The sequence below is a fragment of the Oncorhynchus mykiss genome, chromosome 5 (assembly GCF_057628025.1).
Source record: "Oncorhynchus mykiss isolate SJ-2025 chromosome 5, ASM5762802v1, whole genome shotgun sequence".
In the NCBI taxonomy this organism is placed as follows: domain Eukaryota; kingdom Metazoa; phylum Chordata; class Actinopteri; order Salmoniformes; family Salmonidae; genus Oncorhynchus; species Oncorhynchus mykiss.
Window position 1 is genome coordinate 98,167,413 of NC_143026.1, and position 22,053 is coordinate 98,189,465.

General features: G+C 43.8%; 1 protein-coding gene across 10 annotated transcripts in view; it reads left to right on the plus strand.

Moving 5' to 3' along the window:
- Window positions 1-824: 824 nt before the first annotated feature.
- The window catches only part of LOC110524902 (sex comb on midleg-like protein 2), a 76,915-nt gene continuing 55,686 nt past the window's right edge, over window positions 825-22,053 (plus strand). For 3 of the 10 annotated variants that reach the window (XM_036979019.2, XM_036979020.2, XM_036979023.2), the window contains exons 1-5: window positions 825-1,644; window positions 6,383-6,498; window positions 7,181-7,234; window positions 7,442-7,512; window positions 7,767-8,001. In XM_036979019.2, the coding sequence (XP_036834914.1) occupies window positions 6,477-6,498; window positions 7,181-7,234; window positions 7,442-7,512; window positions 7,767-8,001 (382 nt within the window). In that variant the 5' untranslated portion in view covers window positions 825-1,644; window positions 6,383-6,476. Of the gene's footprint in view, window positions 1,645-6,382; window positions 6,499-7,180; window positions 7,235-7,441; window positions 7,513-7,537; window positions 7,601-7,744; window positions 8,002-22,053 lie in introns of those variants that run through there. The other 7 variants (XM_036979021.2, XM_090236553.1, XM_090236556.1 and 4 more) reach the window with 3 other exon arrangements.

A 22,053-nucleotide genomic window follows, 5' to 3' on the forward strand; every position in this document is an offset into this window, starting at 1 on the left:
GAGGAGCAAATGGTGCAAATGGCTTGCTCAAAAGTTAGCATCTAGCATCACTACTCTGTACGGTTCTGACTTAGAATATGTGGACAACTACAAATACCTAGTTGTCTGGTTAGACTGTAAACTCTCCTTCCAGACTCACATTAAGTATCTCCAACTACCACATCCCTATATTGTTATTTTTTTTCTACTCCTTTGCACCCCAGTATCTCTACATCTATCACTCCAGTGTTTAATTTCTAAATTGTAATTATGTCGCCTCTATGGCCTATTTATGCCCTAATCTTACTACATTTGCACACACAGTATATAGATTTTTCTATTTTGTTATTGACTGTATGTTTGTTTATTCCATGTGTCACACAAACAACAACACAGAGTTACACATGGAATAAACAAACATACAGTCAATAACAAAATAGAAAAATCTATATACTGTGTGTGCAAATGTAGTAAGATACTTTGCTTGATCTTGGCCAGGTGGCAGTTGTAAATGAGAACTTGTTCTCAACTGGCCTACCTGGTTAAATAAAGATGACGAAAAAGTGGTGAAAATATAGAATTTAAATCGTTATGAATTCAATTGTTAAATTGTGCACCCATACATTTACAGGCACCCATGTTCAGTCATATTGTGCCTTATGTCAGAACAGATGCCAACTTGACAAGCTAAATTAGTCGAAAAACAAAATTGTATTAATATTTTATTGTGTATATGTAACGGATGTGAAACGGCTAGCTTAGTTAGCGTGGGCGCTAAATAGCGTTTCAATCAGTGACGTCACTTGCTCTGAGACCTTGAAGTAGTAGTTCTCCTTGGTCTGCAAGAGCCGCGGCTTTTGTGGAGCGATGCCTCGAGGGTGACTGTTGATGTGTGCAGAAGGTCCCTAGTTCGCGCCCGGGTATGGGCGAGGGGACGGTCTAAAAATTGTACTGTTACATATATTTCCATGAAGTTCCATAATTTAATCAAAATAGGCTATGCAATATATGATTATTTTCGTGGATAACATGTTGTCATTGAGTACAGTAGAGCAAGCTCGCGGTCAGGCTGAACCAAAACGGACGGACTAAACACAGCCCAAATTGGAACGACTCATTTTGGACGAAATTGCGGCCACAACAGACGGACCTGATATCGCCCATAATTCGATGTCCATGGATGAGTGGGGAGCGATGTCGACACATGCCTCGGCGTTCCAGTATCAAACCTAACATCATTAGTTTGTGCATATGTTCATACTACCTTATTTGGTACAGTACTGCGGTGTATTACGTCTGGCAAAGGAAACAGTTTACCGTTTAAGTTTACCAAACGAAGAAACCGGAATTAAACGGAGAAGGACCTAGACCAAATTGTCCAACAGAAACTCTCGTTTTAGTTGAAAAACGTTTTCCGTTTGGAGTAAACGCAATCGGCGTAATGAATACACCCTTTGGGGCTGTAGTAAAACGTTTCTTAAGCGGAAGCAAACAGGGCGAAACGGGAAGGACTTACCTGAATTTATACAATAGAAAGTTTGGTTTTGCAACTGTTTGGACTCGGTCTGCTGCTCATGCGCACTGACTCAACTACGAAATATGGCGGCTGACGACTGCTAGAGAAAAGTGTTGGGCTCTGATCAATTTCGTTAAAAAGCTGCCCTGGTAAGTAATTTATTCTCATTCCAAACAACATAAAACCACCACGGTTTGAACATTTTAATTAAATTACTCACGAATCGAAAAAAAAGAGAGATTAACTAAAAGGTCGCTCGTTAGTAAGCTAACACTGCTAGGGACATTAGCTAGTGAGCTAACAAGGTATGTTTGTCCAGTACTCGGTATAATTAATCATGTATTTATATATCTAACTATCTACATTGGCCTAGCACCAGTCCACACCTGACTGGATAACTAACTTCAGACAACGTCCGGGATGATGTAGCAAGCTAGCTTTAGCCCTAGCTAACTCATTTGTTTTGCTAGCTACTGACGTTAGCTCTCAAGAACCGAAGTGGGGTAACTACACCTGAACCAGGTTATGTCTTTACAGGTGCCTTTGGTATGGCGATTCTCCTTTAAGTCCAGGAAGCAGCGATTCAACTTATATTCACCAGCATTTCAATGTCAACATAAGTTCGTTACTAATACGGGGTTTCGATTAGCAACTGTCGTCATTTGCTGCCGTCACGGCCGGTGTGTACTGACAAAAAAGTATAATAAAATGTTAAATACCCGGAAAAATGGCACATCCAATGCATTCCGACGTGTGCATGGTAGAAATGAGGGACCTGTAAACATTTTTTGTTAGTACACACCGGCCGTGACGGCAGCAAATGACGACAGTTGCTAATCGAAACTCCGTATTTGGTGAATAATGAACGTATGTTGACATTGAAATGCTGGTGAACAGAAGTTGGGTCGCTGCTTCCTGGACTTAAATCGCCAAATGAAATCAAACTTTATTTGTCACATGCGCCGAATACAACAAGTGTCGACTTTACCGTGACATGCTGACTTACAAGCACTTAATTAACAAACTGTAGTTTTGGCAAGTCGGTTAGGGCATCTACATTGTGCATGACACAAGTCATTTTTCCAACAATTGTTTACAGACATATTATTTCACTTATAATTCACTGTATCACAATTCCAGTGGCTCAGAGGTTTACATACACTAAGTTGACTGCCTTTAAACAGCTTGGAAAATTCCAGAAAATGTTGTCATGGTTTTAGAAGCTTCTTATAGGCTAATTGACACAATTTGAGTCAATTGGAGGTGTACCTGTGAATGTATTTCAATGCCTACCATCAAACTCTGTGTCTCTTTGCTTGATAGCATGGGAAAAACAAAATAAATCAGCCAAGACCTCCTCAGAAAATAAATTGTAGACCTCCACAAGTCTGGTTCATCCTTGGGAGCAATTTCAAAACACGTGAAGGTACCACATTCACCTGCACAAACAATAGTACGCAAGTATAAACACCATGGGACCACGCAGCCATCATACCGCTCAGGAAGGAGACGCCTTCTGTATCCAAGAGATGAACGTACTTTGGTGCAAAAAGTGCAAATCAATCCCAGAACAACAACAAAGGACCCTGTGAAGATGCTGGAGGAAACGAGTACAAAAGTATATATTATCCACAGTAAAACGAGTCCTATATCAACATAACCTGAAATGCCGCTCAACAAGGAAGAAGCCACTGCTCCAAAACTGCCATAAAAAAGTCAGACTATGGTTTGCAACTGCACATGGGGACAAAGATTGTACTTTTTGGAGAAATGTCCTCTGGTCTGAATAGAACTGTTTGGCCATAATGACCGTTGTTATGTTTAGAGGAAAAAGGGGGAGGCTTGCAAGCTGAAGAACACCATCCCAACCGTAGAGCACGGGGGTGGCAGCATCATGTTGTGTGGGTGCTTTGCTGCAGCAGGGACTGGTGCACTTCACAAAATAGATGGCATCATGAGGAAGGACAATTATGTGGATATATTGAAGCAACATCTCAAGACATTGGTCAGGAAGTTAAAGCTTAGTTTCAAATGGGTCTTCCAAATGTACAGTCACCCCAAGCATACTTCCAAAGTTGTGGCAAAATGGCTTAAGGACAACAAAGTCAAGGTATTGGAGTAGCCATCACAAAGCCCCGACCTCAATCCTATAGAACATTTGTGGGCAGAACTGAAAAAGCGTGTGCATGCAAGGAGGCCTACAAACCTGACTCAGTTACACCAGCTCTGTCAGGAGGAATGGGCCAAAATTCACCCAACTTACTGTGGGAATCTTGTGGACGGCTACCCGACACGTTTGACCCAAGTTAAACAATTTAAAGGCAATGCTCCCAAATACTAATTGAGTGTATGTAAACTTCTGACCCACTGGGAATGTGATGAAAGAAACAACAGCTGAAATAAATCATTCTCTCTACTGTTTTTCTGACATTTCACATTCTTAAAATAAAGTGTTGTTCCTAACTGACCTAAGACAGGGAATTTTTACTCTGATTAAATGTCAGGAATTGTGAAAAATTGAGTTTAAATGTATTTGGCAAAGGTGTATGTAAACTTCCAACTTCAACTGTGTGTATGTGTGTGTGTGTGTATGTATGTTTTTGGGGACTTGGCTGTGTTGCATGTTATTTTGGCGTTAATACGTGTCACATATGATTTTGCATTTGGCACCTTGGGTCAAGTGTTAGCACCAACTCACGAAGCCCCCGTTTCTCGAGTATGTAAATTGGGGCCATGTCTTTGCAGATGTAAGTTGTAACAGCAGCTGTTATCTCCTTCCATCTTCGTGATTCTTTGCCATATGGTGTGCCGCGAGGAAACCTCTCTTGCAACATCTGAGTCGGATTTGTTTTGAGCACTCGACTTTACTGTTTTGGGTCTCATCCGTAGACTCTCCCTGTACTGTTTCACATGATTCTTGACCAAGGTGGTAAGAGGTGTTTGAGCCTCAGGACCGGCCTGCTGCCTATTTTGCAGAGGACTTTTTTCTGGTCCGTGTCAGAAGTTTCATTCCCAAACCACGTCCATGAGACCGAAGTAGCTCCTCTTTTTAGGTATGAGCTCCGTGCTCTGTGTCACATTCACTCTCCTCCACGTTTGTTGCAAATTTCCTTCTACACAATATTGCCGTAAAGAATGTGGTTTGCTACACAACTAAATAAATTATAGGGCATAATATGAAGCGATAGATGTTTTTCTATCGTCACACGATAAATATCGCCCAGGATACATGCTACTGCAACGATACCTCCTACCTTGTAGGATAACCTTCTACGATACCTGCTACTAAATGTATGATACCTACTACTAAAGGGATTCCTGCTACCTTTTAGGAAACCTGTTACTACAGAGATACCTGCTACCTTGTAGGATACATCCTACCTCATAGGATACCTGCTTCCTTATAGGATTACTGCGACCTTATAGGATACCTGCTACTAAAAAGATAACCGCTACCTTACATTTTGTCACATACACATATTTAGCAGATGTTATTGTATGTGTAGCGAAACGCTTGTGTTCCTAGCTCCAACAGTGCAGTAATATCTATCTAAATGCTTGTGTTCCCATCTCCAGCAGTGCAGTAGTATCTAACTAAATGCTTGTGTTCCTAGCTCCAAAAGTGCAGTAGTATCTAACTAAATGCTTGTTCCTAGCTCCAACAGTGCAGTAGTATCTAACTAAATGCTTGTGTTCCTAGCTCCAAAAGTGCAGTAGTATCTAACTAAATGCTTGTTCCTAGCTCCAACAGTGCAGTAGTATCTAACTAAATGCTTGTTCCTAGCTCCAACAGTGCAGTAGTATCTAACTAAATGCTTGTTCCTAGCTCCAACAGTGCAGTAGTATCTAACTAAATGCTTGTTCCTAGCTCCAACAGTGCAGTAATATCTAACAAGTCACAACAATACACACCTCAAAGTAAAATAATTAAGAAATATATAAATATCAGGATGAGCAATGTCGGTGGCATTGACTATAATGCAGTGTATATACATATACTGTTTTACAAATTTCATGTAAACATCTTTAAAGTGCCCAGTGATTCCATGTCAAAGGTGCAGGGTTGAGTAACCGGGTTGTAGCCGGCTAGTGACAGTGACTAAGTTCAGGGCAGGGTACTGGGTGGAGGCCGGCTAGTGATGGCTATTTAACAGTCTGATGGCCTTGAGATAGAAGCTGTTTTTCAGTGTCTCGGTCCCAGCTTTGATGCACCTGTACTGACCTCGCCTTCTGGATGGTCATGGGGTGAACAGGCCGTGGCTCAGGTGGTTGTTGTCCTTGATTATCTTTTTGGCCTTCCTGTGACATTGGGTGCTGTTTGTCCTGGAGGGTAGGCAGTTTGCCTCCAGTGATGTGTTGGGCAGACTGCACCACCCTCAGGAGAGCCCTGCGGTTGAGGGCGGTGCAGTTGCCGTACCAGGTGGTGATACAGCCCGACAGGATGCTCTCAGTGGTGCATCTGTAAAAGTTAATGAGGGTTTTAGGGGCCAAGCTGAATTTCTTGAGCCTCCTTCATCACACTGGCTGTGTCGGTGGACCATTTCAGATTGCTAGTGATGTGATTGATGAGGAACTTGAAGCTTTTCACCTTCTCCACTGTGGTCCCATGGATGGTGTGTGCTCCCTCGGCTGTCTCCTGAAATCCACAATCAGCTCTTTCGTTTTCTTGACGTTGAGGGAAAGGTTATTTTCCTGGCAAATCTCCGCCAGGGCTCTCACCACCACCTACTTGCTACCTTATAGGATATTTGCTGCTATTGACAACTTCTACCTTATTGGATACCTGCTGCTACAGATGATACCTGCTGCTACAGATGATACCTGCTGCGACTGAGGATACATCCTTGATATTTTATAACCTTATACGATCAGTCTTTTCTGTTCCAGGTCAGTACTACAGGGCCATAGTTGCACACTGGGTGGACCACCTGCCTGTCATTCCCATTGCCTTGTAGAATAACCACATTACCCAGGAGCCATCATGGGCAGGACATCAGTCAAAGGTAAGGAAACATGAGCAAGTACACTGCAGCCTATTTATTTAATATGCCATTGTATTTCTCGTTTCAATATTCTATTGCCGGGTTCACAAATGGATGGAATTCTGATGTACCTCATTTTCCAGCAGTCTTACTGGTCCGACATGAGTAGTGTTTATACCGCAAGATGGAGGAGAGCCTTCTTTCGTCAGATAACATTTATTTTGGGAGATTGCAAAATATAACCTTTTTATTCAAGACAGGAGTGACATTGTTTTAGGTGATAATAAAACATGTTTAGTTACTTACACTTTTTTTCTCTTACTTGCTAGCAAGTCAACTTACACAGAGCAGTTAACATTCGCTAGATGGCTAAAAGCTAGGTTGAAGATTGTATCAAATGGCCTAATGCTGTGTTCATAACCAAGTGGGAAGGTGATCATTTCCATTTGTAAAGTAGTTATACGAGGTGGATGCATTCACTTGCATTAAACTCGTTGAGAAACGCAGATTGGCTAATGGCAAGCAAGCGGAGGTCAGCATGTGGGATAAGTCGGAGCTCAGGGGTGGTAGATGAGTTTCCCACTAGTAATTACCACTTGGCGGGCCGTTCAAGTGGATTTTCCAAGTCATGTGTGGTAAATACCATCTTTCCACCTGGTTATGAACACGGGCGTGGTCAGTGTTGATGCGTTTGTGTTTTCAGATCAGAAGGAGAAAGCAGGAAGTCTCCTTCCTCCAGGTCCCACTGCTGCTAAAGGTAACTTTAGACTCCTAGGAGAGATGACCCCTAGCTTTTACTATTTTAAAAGTTTGAACGTGTTGTTCCTAGGATAACATTTGCTCTAACTGCAAAGTAACTTTGTTTTATTAAATGTAATTTTTAGTGTCTTTTTTTATACCTGTTACATCAGTATATGCATGTAGGTCTGTCAGGACTACTAACCCTTTCATGTTTCTGTCTCAGAGTCGTTCAGTTGGGAGGAGTACCTGAAGGAAACATCATCTTCCCCGGCTCCACCTAGCTTCTTCAGACAGGTATGTGTCCATCTACCCCGGGTCCACCTAGCTTCTTCAGACAGGTATGTGTCCACCTACCCCGGGTCCACCTAGCTTCTTCAGACAGGTATGTGTCCACCTACCCCGGGTCCACCTAGCTTCTTCAGACCGGTATGTGTCCATCTACCCCGGCTTTCACCTAGCTTCTTCAGACAGTGTGAGTTCAGTGACAGCAGAGAAGGCTAAGAGACAGTATACTGTCTCTCTGCAGTGAGTTTTCGGTCTCTCTCCAGTCCAGAGTCCCTCCCTCCAATGACTTCAAGGTGGGGATGAAGCTGGAAGTCCATGACCCTCGGAACTCCACCTCTGTGTGCATCGCCACTGTGATGGGCATGACGGGTGTGCGTCTGCGTCTTCGTCTGGATGGCAGTGACAACACCAATGACTTCTGGAGGCTGGTCGACTCCTCAGACATCCAGCCTATAGGAACCTGTGAAAAGAATGGGGACATGCTGCAGCCGCCGCTGGGTATGTTAACCATAACCCTAACCATACCCTAACCCACTGGGTACGTTATCCATAACTCTACCCTAACCCACTGGGTACGTTAATAACACTAACCTTCCAATATTGGGGAAAATGGGGGAATTACGGCCCTAACCTACTGGGTATGTTAACCTCTAAAAATCTAAGCCGTTGGGGGTAGGGTACTCAGCTAACATATGGAATTGTTAGCATACCATGGATTATTTAGCTATTGGATTTGGAATTTTAGGAGGCCTTTATGTATAACAAATACATTTTAAATTATTTGATAAAATATTGGGTTAAGCGTTTACTATTATAGCCCATAGAAACACATTCAATATCATTCAAAAGTTTGGGGTCACTTAGAAATGTCCTTGTTTTTGAAAGAAAAGCAATTTTTTTTGTCCATTTTAAAATAACATCAAATTGATCAGAAATACAGTGTAGACATTGTTAATTGCAGCTCCCCCCCTACTTTGTACAATTTCCGCCTGAAGACATACCCAAATCTAACAGCCATTTGAAAGAAAACACTCTGAAGTTTGTGTAAATGTGAATTGAATGTAGGAGAATAACACACAATAGATCTGGTTTAGATAAAACAATGAAAAAAAAACATTTTTTATTTTTGTATCATCTTTAAAATGAACAAGATAAAACAAACATTCAGATAGGATGACGGGGACAATTTCAGTGAAAAATATAAGAGGGCAACAGTACTTGTGCAAAGTTTCAGAATGATAACTTCCAAAATGAGTGTGCTACATGACATTTATCATGAAGTCACCCAGGTGTCCCACACAAGTAGCCCAAATGTACCCAAGTGGCCAAATTGGTGAAGCTATACATTTTTAAACAAATAATGATATACAAAATGCCAAAATGGTATTCTAACCCCCCCCCCCACAAAATAACATGGGTAACTATTTACACACTTTCAATATTTGGATGACCCTCAGTCCTCTATCAAATCTATTTATATAGCCCCAGCCTAAAACCCCAAACAGCAAGCAATGCAGGTGTAGAAGCACGGCGGCTAGGAAAAACTCCCTAGAGGCAAAAACCTAGGAAGAAACCTAGAGGAACCAGGCTATGAGGGGTGGCCAGTCTTCTTCTGGCTGTGCCGGATGGAGATCACAGTGGTTGTAGAGGGTGCAACAGGACAGCACCTTGAGTAAAAATGAACAGTTTAGGGTTCCATAGCCGCAGGCAGAACAGTTGAAACTGGAACAGCGGCAGGGTAGCCTAGTGGTTGGAGCGTTGGACTAGTAACCGGAAGGTTGCAAGTTCAAACCCCTGAGCTGACAAGGTACAAATCTGTCGTTCTGCCCCTGTTCCTAGGCCGTCATTGAAAATAAGAATTTGTTCTTAACTGACTTGCCTAGTTAAATAAAGGTAAAATAAATAAAAAAGGCCAGGTGGACTGGGGACAGCAAGGAGTCATCATGACAGGTAGTCCTGACGCATGGTCCTAGGGCTCAGGTCCTCCGAGAGAGAGAATTAGAGAGAGCGTACTTAAATTCACACAGGACACCGGATAAGACTCCCATTCGGAGTCAGTGTCACTGTGAAAGAAAATGTTCAGTTAAAATAGTTTCACATATGAGCCCTGTATCAACAGGTATAATAAACAGATACACTGCTCAAAAAAATAAAGGGAACACTTAAACAACACAATGTCAATCACACTTCTGTGAAATCAAACTGTCCACTTAGGAAGCAACACTGATTGACATTTCACATGCTGTTGTGCAAATGGAATAGACAACAGGTAGAAATTATAGGCAATTAGCAAGACACCCCCCAATAAAGGAGTGGTTCTGCAGGTGGTACCACAGACCACTTCTCAGTTCCTATGCTTCCTGGCTGATGATTTGGTCACTTTTGAATGCTGGCGGTGCTTTCACTCTAGTGGTAGCATGAGACGGAGTCTACAACCCACACAAGTGGCTCAGGTAGTGCAGCACATCCAGGATGGCACATCAATGCGAGCTGTGGCAAGAAGGTTTGCTGTGTCTGTCAGCGTAGTGTCCAGAGCATGGAGGCTCTACCAGGAGACAGGCCAGTACATCAGGAGACTTGGAGGAGGCCGTAGAAGGGCAACAACCCAGCAGCAGGACCGCTGCCTTTGTGCAAGGAGGAGCACTGCCAGAGCCCTGCAAAATGACCTCCAGCAGGCCACAAATGTGCATGTGTCTGCTCAAATGGTCAGAAACAGACTCCATGAGGGTGGTATGAGGGCCCGACGTCCACAGGTGGGGGTTGTGCTTACAGCCCAACACCGTGCAGGACATTTGGCATTTGCCGGAGAACACCAAGATTGGCAAATTCGCCACTGGCGCCCTGTGCTCTTCACAGATGAAAGCAGGTTCACACTGAGCACGTGACAGAGTCTGGAGACGCCGTGGAGAACGTTCTGCTGCCTGCAACATCCTCCAGCATGACCGGTTTGGCGGTGGGTCAGTCATGGTGTGGGGTGGCATTTTTTTGGGGAGCTGCACAGCCCTCCATGTGCTCGCCAGAGGTGGCCTGACTGCCATTAGGTACCAAGATGAGATCCTCAGACCCTTTGTGAGACCATATGCTGGTGCGGTTGGCCCTGGGTTCCTCCTAATGCAAGACAATGCTAGACCTCATGTGGCTGGAGTGTGTCAGCAGTTCCTGCAAGAGGAAGGCATTGATGCTATGGACTGGCCCGCCCGTTCCCCAGACCTGAATCCAATTGAGCACATCTGGGACATCATGTCTCGCTCCATCCATCCATGCACCACAGACTGTCCAGGAGTTGGCAGATGCTTTAGTCCAGGTCTGGGAGGAGATCCCTCAGGAGACCATCCGCCACCTCATCAGGAGCATGCCCAGGCGTTGTAGGGAGGTCATACAAGCACGTGGCCACACACACTACTGAGCCTCATTTTGACTTGTTTTAAGGACATTACATCAAAGTTGGATCAGCCTGTAGTGTGGTTTTCCACTTTAATTTTGAGTGTTACTCCAAATCCAGACCTCTGTGCGTTGATAAATTTGATTTCCATTGATGATTTTTGTGTGATTTTGTTGTCAGCACATTCAACTATGTAATGAAAAAAGTATTTAATAAGAATATTTTATTCATTCAGATCTAGGATGTGTTATTTTAGTGTTCCCTTTATTTTTTTGAGCAGTGTATATATAGACAGTTGAAGTTTGAATATATTATTATTATTATTATTACCTGCTAGATCTACTGTCTCTTTTATATTAGGACATTTCAGCTAGATCTACTGTCTCTATTATATTACAACAGACCAGCTGTATCTACTGTCTCCATTTCACTTTGGCCATTGATGTGGTCCTGCCCTTTCCTCAACAGCCTCAAATAGGCTATTTCATGTGGGTTGGGGTGGGGCGGCAGACACACGCATCTCACATTTCATGACTTTAAATGTTTATATATTGCTTCTAAAATAAATTTAAAAAATCACAAATATTTTATATTATTAATTAATTTCAAACAAGGGCATTAGCATGATAAGAACTTATCAGTCCAAAACGATGTCCTCTCCCGTTCAAAAAATATTCCTCCACAATCGCTAAATAAAGCGTCCTACAACAATCTCTGTCTCACCTTCCTAATCAATTTATTCTAAAGTTGTGTGTACATCTGTATATCTAGACTTAGATTTAGCTTTCCCTGACTTAGTCGCCATAATGATTGATATATAAACAGCTGAATCTGCGCGTTCACCAAACAATGCAATACGTAATATGTGTTTCTCCTTGCGCTATAGAATTTTCATACCGGATGACTCTCTTTACGCTGGAGCTTACTACATGGGTTGGTCTTGCAACACATAAACATGGCGTATTAGCTCAGCTCATTGGCTATCTACCCAGCTAGATTTCAAGACGATCAGTGGTCATTGGGTTAAAAGACAGTCAATCAACGAAACGTTCTGTGTGGGTGATTTACCTGGAATGTGTCGTCAAATGGAATGAGCCGGAATTCACTACACAAGCGGTTCACAAAATGTTTCGTGTTAGGCTATAAAAACGGATTTTATCAAAAAAAAGAGAATTCATTGTGTAACAATGAGCATTAGAATTGCAAACAGACGAAGATCGTCAAAGGTAAACGATTTATTTTAATGCAGTTTGATTATGTTACCCCTGTGCTGGTTCATTTATTTTTATGGGGCTCTATGCTCAGATAATCGCATCGTATTCTTTTGCAGTAAATCCTTTTTTAAATCTGACAACGCAGTTGGATTAGCAAGATTCTTTCGATACATGTGAGACACTTGTATTTTCATTAATGTTTAATATGACTATTTATGTAGCAATCACCGTATGTTGTGGAATTTCAGCCCGCTAGCGGGTTCCGTGTGCAGGGGTTAATGTTGTAAATGACTATTGTAGCTGGAAATGGCAGATTTTTAATGGGATATCTACAGAGGCCCATTATCAGCAACCATCACTCCTGTGTTCCAATGGCACATTGTGTTAGCTAATCCAAGTTTTTATCATTTTAAAAGGCTAATTGATCATTCAAAAACCCTCTTGCAATTATGTTAGGACAGCTGAAACTGTTGTGCTGATTTAGAGAAGCAATAAAACTGGCCTTCTTTTTACTATTTGAGTATCTGGAGCATCAGCATTTGTGGGTTCGATTACAGGCTCAAAATGGCCAAGGAACAAAGTACTTTCTTATGAAACTCGTCAGTCTATTCTTGTTCTGAGAAATGAAGGCTATTCCATGCGAGAAATTGCAAAGAAACTGAAGATCTGGTACAGCGCTGTGTACTACTCCCTTCACAGAACAGCGCAAACTGGCTCTAACCAGAATAGAAAGAGGAGTGGGAGGCCCCGGTGCACAACTGAGCAAGAGGACAGGGAACATTAGTGTCTAGTTTGAGAAACGGACGCCTCACAAGTCTTCAACTGGCAGCTTCATTAAATTGTACCCCCAAAACACCAGTCTCGACGTCAGCAGTGAAGAGGCTACTCCGGGATGCTGGCGTTCTAGGCAGAGTTCCTCTGTCCAGTGTCTGTTCTTTTGCCCATCTTAATCTTTTATTTTTATTGTCCAGTCTGAGATCTAGCTTTTTCTTTGCCAAATAGGAGTGGTGATATCGTCCACTATTATCCTCAGTAATTTTACATCCAAGTTGTCTGAACCCGTGACTTGTCATTGTTGACAGACAACAACAAAAAATTTACCTCTTCCACACTCAATTCACGGAATTCAAAATTATAATGCTTGTCTTTCATAATTTTGTCAGATGTTTATTTTTTATTTATTTGTATTTATTTGTTGAATTTCACCCCTTTTTCTCCCCAATTTCATGGTATCCAATTGTTGTAGTAGCTACTATCTTGTCTCATCGCTACAACTCCCGTATGGGCTCGGGAGACGAAGGTTGAAAGTCATGCGTCCTCCGATACACAACCCAACCAAGCCGCACTGCTTCTTAACACAGCGCACATCCAACCCAGAAGCCAGCCGCACCAATGCGCCGGAGGAAACACCGTGCACCTGGCCCAGCCTGCGCCCACTGCGCCCAGCCCACCGCTGGTGCGCGATGAGACAAGGACACCCCTACCGACCAACCCTTTCCTAACCCGGACGACGCTAGGCCAATTGTGCGTCGCCCCACGGACGTCACGGCCGGTTACGACAGAGCCTGGGCGCGAACCCAGGGACTATGATGGCACAGCTTACGCTGCAGTACAGCGCCCTTAACCACTGCGCCACCCGGGAGGCCCAATTTTGTCAGATTTACTTGGATGTGGTGTCAGTGCTTGTTGCTGGCATGTCATGCCTAAGTTTGCTAATCTTGCCAATGAAAAAATCATTAAAGTAGTTGGAAATATCAGTTGTTTTCGTGATGAATGAGCCGTCTGATTCAATTAATGATTTCTCAATTTGCAATACATTTGCCAGACTGATTTGCCATTCCATTTGCCTCATCCCTCTCAACTATACAATTTTTCATTTACCCATAAATCCGCTGGGTTTTAACTGTTTTTAGTCATTGTCTTAACAAAAAAATCCAGAAATGTTATACATTTATTTGCATTTTAATGAGGGGAAATAAGTATTTGACCCCCTCTCAATCAGAAAGATTTCTGGCTCCCAGAAATCCTCTTTTTATACAGGTGACGAGCTGAGATTAGGAGCACACTCTTAAAGGGAGTGTTCCTAATCTCAGTTTGTTACCTGTATAAAAGACACCTGTCCACAGAAGCAATCAATCAATCAGATTCCAAACTCTCCACCATGGCCAAGACCAAAGAGCTCTCCAAGGATGTCAGGGACAAGATTGTAGACCTACACAAGGCTGGAATGGGCTACAAGACCATCGCCAAGCAGCTTGGTGAGAAGGTGACAACAGTTGGTGCGATTATTCGCAAATGGAAGAAACCCTAAAGAACTGTCAATCTCCATCGGCCTGGGGCTCGATGCAAGATCTCACCTTGTGGAGTTGCAATGATCATGAGAACGGTGAGGAATCAGCCCAGAACTACACGGGAGGATCTTGTCAATGATCTCAAGGCAGCTGGGACCATAGTCACCAAGAAAACAATTGGTGACACACTACACCGTGAAAGACTGAAATCCTGCAGTCCCCCTGCTCAAGAAAGCACATATACATGCCCGTCTGAAGTTGTCCTCTGAATAATTCAGATGTTCATTGGCAAACTGGGTGAAAGTGTTGTGGTCAGTTGAGACCAAAATGGAGCTTTTTTGCATCAACTCAACTCGCCGTGTTGGAGGAGGAGGAATGCTGCCTATGACCCCAAGAACACCATCCCCACCGTCAAACATGGAGGTGGAAACATTATGCTTTGGGGGTGTTTTTCTGCTAAGGGGACAGGAAAACTTCACCGCATCAAAGGGACAATGGACGGGGCCATGTACCGTCAAATCTTGGGTGAGAACCTCCTTCCCTCAGCCAGGGCATTGAAAATGGGTCTTGGATGGGTATTCCAGCATGACAATGACCCAAAACACACGGCCAAGGCAACAAAGGAGTGGCTCAAGAAGAAGCACATTTTAAGGTCCTCGAGTGGCCTAGCCAGTCTCCAGACATTAATCCCATAGTAAATCTGTGGAGGGAGCTGAAGGTTTGAGTTGCCAAACATCAGCCTTGAAACCTTAATGACTTGGAGAATATCTGCAAAGAGGAGTAGGACAAAATCCCTCCTGAGATGTGTGCAAACTTGGTGGCCAACTACAATAAATGTCTGACCTCTGGGATTTCCAACAAGGGTTTTGCCACCAAGTACTAAGTACATTTTTGCAGAGGGATCAAATACTTATTTCCCTCATTAAAATGCAAATCAATTTATAACATTTTTGAGATGTGTTTTTCAGGATTTTTTTGTTGTTATTCTGTCTATCCATGTTCAAATAAACTTACCATTAAAATTGTAGACTGATCATTTCTTTGTCAGTGGGCAAACGTACAAAATCAGCAGGGGATCAAATTATTTTTTCCCCTCACTGTATTAGGGGTACATAAATTAAATTATTTACATTGTGTTTGCCAATGCACCTAAGATCATGTACATTTGCTGCAGCATTATGACAACTCATTGTCACAATGAGCTGGTCTTGGATCATTTACCAGTCATTTTTCAATGCAGCCTTGAAATGCGTGGACAGAGTCCAGGAACCAAGATTATTTGGATGGACTCCGTCATTCCTGTTATTATCTTCTGTTTCCAGAAGGTGTCAAAGTTAGCATTAAAAGTGACTCCAGCAGAGCTACAGTAGTATTTTAGCCAGATGTGTAATGCCAGCAGTCTGCTGAATCTTTCACACCCGCGGCCCAACGATGGTACTGGACCTGAAATTATTGGCAGTTTTTTTGGAGTATTTTAATGCTGAAATCAGTTAAATACATTTTCAAATGTTCTGAGCTAGCCCTCCTGATGTAGTTTTACCCCACATGGACTACGACAGTGTCAGCTCCCGGGCATATGTGGTAGAACAGTCGGAAGCAACCTTGTTATGTCCTGTACTTGTGCTCCTGGGTAGCACAGGTTTTTTGCCTTGGGGACCGAGATGTTTCTCACCGTAGAGCTGCCTATGATGACAACTGGTGATGTTGAATGGGCCGGTCTCTCAGGCTGCCTCATGGTCTGGTGAGGCTGGGAGCTCTAAGGATCAGAACCCGAGGTAGATGCCACCGGAGAGGGAGACAGAGCCGAGGACGAAGTCGCAGGTACCTCCGGATCCGATCTTGATTGGGAAGCCACCACAGACGAAGGCGCCGGAACCTCTGGATCCAGGGTGGCAAAGCTGTTTCTGGTCTGTCAGATCCAGGCTCAACATCTCCATGGAGACCCCTGTTGCCAGAGGACACCACCTTCGACTTCCACGGCGAGTGACGAACCTCCATGGCTGGTCGGTTGGGTCGAGATCAACTCCGTTCTCCAGGGAATGGAGGGACCCCTTCGAGGATGGAACCCTGCCTAGCACCGGCCAGTCGACTGTGGAGAGCGGCGTCCAGCTACTGGGGTGGAATAAAAATTAGGTGGGTTCCCCAGTAGCTTATGCAGTTTTGTACTTGCTTGCTAAGAGTCGCTACTTCGCTCCTATAGTCCTCCACAAGCAAGCACTTGCTACATTGAAAGTCAACGCGGTCCACATTGTCCCTGAACAAAGCAAAGTAAACGCAGCTCCTGCAACATTTGAAACGTTCAATAGCAGCCTCCATTTGAGACAGCTGAGCCAGCTAGGCTAGCTGGGCTTTCGCGTCTCTCCCCCTATACGGAATCTGGCAGGATCCCGGGACAGATGGCAGCGCTCACAGCAATTTAGCCCAACAGAGACGCAGGATTCAAAATAAAAGTATATAAAACAGTCAGCTTTTAAACCGATGTCTTTAGTTCAAGTTTCAGCGGTCAGTTCGACAGGTTTCAGTTTCGGCGTTCAACAACAACATACATAGGTAGCGAGGCTATTTTAAGGTGGTACTGGCACAGAGTCGGTGTGCGGGGCACAGGTTAGTCAAGGTAATATGTACATGTGGGTAGAGTTGGTGACTAGATAATATAAATAAACGAAGTAGCAGCAGCGTAAAAGTGGGGGGGGGGGGGGTAGCGTAAAAATGGGGGTGGGGGGACAATGTAAATAATCAGGGTCGCCATTTGATTAGCTGTTCAGTAGTCTTATGGCTTGGGGGTAGAAGCTGTTAAGAAGCCTCTTGGACCTAGACTTGGCATTCCGGTACCGCTTGCCGTGCGGTAGCAGAGAACAGTCTATGACTAGGGTGGCTGGAGTCTTCGACAATTTTTAAAGACTTCCTCTGACACTGCCTGGCATAGAGGTCCTGGGTGGCAGGAAGCTTGGCCCCAGTGATGTACTGGGCAGTACACACTACCCTCTGTAGTGTCTTGCGGTCGGAGGCCGAGCAGTTTCCATACCAGGCAGTGTCCTTAAAACAAGTCAAAATGAGGCTCAGTAGTGTGTGTGGCCTCCACGTGCTTGTATGACCTCCCTACAACGCCTAGGCATGCTCCTGATGAGGTGGCGGATGGTCTCCTGAGGGATCTCCTCCCAGACCTGGACTAAAGCATCCGCCAACTCCTGGACAGTCTGTGGTGCAACGTGGCGTTGGTGGATGGAGCGAGACATGATGTCCCAGATGTGCTCAATTGGATTCAGGTCTGGGGAAGTCCATAGCATCAATGCCTTCCTCTTGCAGGAACTGCTGACACACTCCAGCCACATGAGGTCTAGTATTGTCTTGCATTAGGAGGAACCCAGGGCCAACCGCACCAGCGTATGGTCTCACAAAGGGTCTGAGGATCTCATCTTGATACCTAATGGCAGTCAGGCTACCTCTGGCGAGCACATGGAGGGCTGTGTGGCCCCCCAAAGAAATGCCACCCCACACCATGACTGACCCACCGCCAAACCGGTCATGCTGGAGGATGTTGCAGGCAGCAGAACGTCTCCAGACTCTGTCACGTCTGTCACATGTGCTCAGTGTGAACCTGCTTTCATCTGTGAAGAGCACAGGGCGCCAGTGGCGAATTTGCCAATCTTGGTGTTCTCTGGCAAATGCCAAACGTCCTGCACGGTGTTGGGCTGTAAGCACAACCCCCACCTGTGGACGTCGGGCCCTCATACCACCCTCATGGAGTCTGTTTCTGACCGTTTGAGCAGACACATGCACATTTGTGGCCTGCTGGAGGTCATTTTGCAGGGCTCTGGCAGTGCTCCTCCTGCTCCTCCTTGCACAAAGGCGGAGGTAGCGGTCCTGCTGCTGGGTTGTTGCCCTCCTACGGCCTCCTCCACGTCTCCTGATGTACTGGCCTGTCTCCTGGTAGCGCCTCCATGCTCTAGACACTACGCTGACAGACACAGCAAACCTTCTTGCCACAGCTCGCATTGATGTGCCTTCCTGGATGAGCTGCACTACCTGAGCCACTTGTGTGGGTTGTAGACTCCGTCTCATGCTACCACTAGAGTGAAAGCACCGCTAGCATTCAAAAGTGACCAAAACATCAGCCAGGAAGCATAGGAACTGAGAAGTGGTCTGTGGTACCACCTGCAGAACCACTCCTTTATTGGGGGTGTCTTGCTAATTGCCTATAATTTCCACCTGTTGTCTATTCCATTTGCACAACAGCATGTGAAATTAATTGTCAATCAGTGTTGCTTTCTAAGTGGACAGTTTGATTTCACAGAAGTGTGATTGACTTGGAGTTACATTGTGTTTTAAGTGTTCCCTTTATTTTTTTGAGCAGTGTATGTATGGTCAGTGTGGGGACGACGTCATCGTGGCACTTATTGATGAAGCCAGTGACTGATGTGATGTACTCCTCAATGCCCTGGAAGAATCCCAGAACATATTCCAGGCCTGTGCTAGCAAAACAGTCCTGTAGCTTAGCATCTGCGTCATCTGACCAGTTCTTTATTGACCGAGTCACTGGTTCTTCCTGCTTTAGTTTTGGCTTGTAAGCGGGAATCAGTAGGATAGAATTATGGTCAGATTTTCCAAATGGAGGGCGAGGGAGAGCTTTGTACCCGTCTGTGTGTGGAGTAAAGGTGGTCTATAGTTTTATTTATATATATATATAAGATATCACCCCCTGGTTGCACAGTTAACTTCTTAGGGCTGCAATCCCGTTAACGGGATCGATATGACAACAGCCAGTGAAAGTGCAGGGCGCCAAATTCAAAACAACAGAGATCTCATAATTAAAATTCCTCAAACATACATGTATTTTATACCGTTTTAAAGGTAATCTTGTTGTTAATCCCACCACAGTGTCTGATTTTCAAATAGGCTTTACAGTGAAAGCAACACAAATAATTGTTAGGTCACCAACAAGCCAAAGAAAAACTCAGCCATTTTTCAAGCCAAAGAGTCACAAAAAGCACAAATAGAGAAAAAATTAATCACTAACCTTGGATGATCTTCATCAGATGACACTCATAGGACTTCATGTTACACAATACATGTATGTTTGATAAAGTTCATATTTATATAAAAAAATCTGAGTATACATTGGCGCGTTACGTTCACTAGTTCCAAAAACATCCGGTGATATTGCAGAGAGCCACATCATTACAGAAATCCTCATTATAAATGACAATGAAAATTCAAGTGTTAAATATGGAAATATAGATATACCTCTCCTTAATGCAAACGCTGTGTCAGATTTCAAAAAAACTTTACGGAAAAAGCAAACCATGCAATAATCTGAGACGGCGCTCAGAAAACAAATAAAATTTTCCGCCATGTTGGAGTCAACAGAAATCAGAAATGACATTATAAATATTCCCTTACCTTTTGATGATCTTCATCAGAATGCACTCCCAGGAATCGCAGTTCCACAGAAATGCTTGATTTGTTTGATAATGTCTGTTGGATAAATGGTACTGTAGGTCCAGGTAGTCACATCTATAGATGTTTGTTGGTTAAATAGTGATTTTAATGAATGGAACCAATTTGGAGAGGCAGTTTGGAAAGGACGTGGAGGGAGCACCGCTCCACAACTCCGCTCACGTACTCTGATCCGTTGGACATTCTGCTCTAATTTCTGATCCGAGTAATTGTTTGATATTGTGATTTTAATTATTTTTTTTACTTGTCCGCATAAACAACTTAAATCTATGCAGCGTTTTTTGTCCTTGTCCCGGACAAGGGGACAATCAATCGTTAAGGTTTAGCACTGAAAACACAAAATGCCAAACACAATCATATGACAAAAACACATTGCTAATGACACATCTGATAATATAGACCAGGGTTTCTTAAACTATGGCTCGGGATCCAAAGTGGGCCCTGGGCATGTGAGACATGAAATGTATATAATCGCGCACTGTTTCTTCTTCATTTGAATCATGATTTGGGTCACGGGAGGACGGTCAATTTCTAATTTGGGTCTCCAGCTGAAAAAGTTTAACAAACCCCTGATATAGACCATTCATAGGCTATATGCAAATATATGATCTTGTTGCCACCTGATGCACATTCAGATGTCATAAATCAGCACTGCAGAGCTCTCCTTGTCCTCTGGCGTGCCTTGATTGTATTACTGTTGATGATATCTGGAAATGTGCATGTACACCCTGACCCATCTACTGTTTGCTAGAGCACAGGTCAGATTTGGGGCTGTCTGCTTCACTGATTTCTGCTTTTGTAAAAGCCTGGGTTTTCTGCACGTTGACACTAGAAGCATATTACCTAAAATGGATCAATTAAAAGTGGGTTCACAGCTCCAATCCAGATGTGTTGGTCATTACTGAGACGTGGTTAAGAAATAGTGTTTTGAATACTGATGTTAACCTTTCTGGTTATAACCATTTTCTTCAAGACAGATCTTGTGGTGGAGTGGCTTTACCAAGGATCACCTTCAGTGATCAGGTTGTCTCCACCAAGTCTGTCCCCAAACAACTTGATTTGCTGGTTTTTAGCATTAAACTTTCAAATCGCTCTTTGTTGACTGTTGCTGGATGCTATTGTCCTCCATCAGCACTGGCCTGTACCCTATCTGCCCTAAGCTCTCTCCTGGCCCCTTACACTAAGTCTGAATTTGTCCTGCTTGGTGACCTAAACTGGGACATGTTTAAACTGCCTGACCAAGTCCTAAAGCAATGGGACTCCCTAAATCTTTCTCAGATTATCATCAATCCCACAAGGTATGACTCCAAACACCCAGAACAGGCTACTCTCCTCTTTTATCCTCACAAATAATCCTGATTGCTATCAGTCTGGTGTTTTCTGTAATGGCCTCACTGTTTTACAACCTGTGTTCGTAATGGCTGCTCAGTGAAACGACCTGTCCTGATTGGTCATAAATGCTTGCTAAAAAACTTTTAATGAGCAAGCCTTCCTTCATGATCTGGCCTCTGTAAAATGGTATAGAATCAGCTTGATCCCCTCTGTCAAATCAAATCAAATTTATTTATATAGCCCTTCGTACATCAGCTGATATCTCAAAGTGCTGTACAGAAACCCAGCCTAAAACCCCAAACAAAACTCTCTAGAAAGGCCCAAACCTAGGAAGAAACCTAGAGAGGAACCAGGCTATGAGGGGTGGCCAGTTCTCTTCTGTCTGTGCCGGGTGGAGATTATAACAGAACATGGCCAAGATGTTCAAATGTTCATAAATGACCAGCATGGTCAAAAAATAATAATCACCGTAGTTGTCGAGGGTGCAGCAAGTCAGCACATCAGGAGTAAATGTCAGTTGGCTTTTCATAACCGATCATTAAGAGTATCTCTACCACTCTTGCTGTCTCTAGAGAGTTGAAAACAGCAGGTCTGGGACAGGTAGCACGTCCGGTGAACAGGTCAGGATTCCATAGCCTCAGGCAGAACAGTTGAAACTGGAGCAGCAGCACGGCCAGGTGGACTGGGGACAGCAAGGAGTCATCATGCCAGGTAGTCCTGAGGCATGGTCCTTGGGCTCAGGTCCTCCGAGAGAGTTAGAGAGAGCATACTTAAATTCACACAGGACACCGGATAAGACGGGAGAAGTACTCCAGATATAGCAAACTTACCCTAGCCCCCGACACAAACTACTCCAACATAAATACTGGAGACT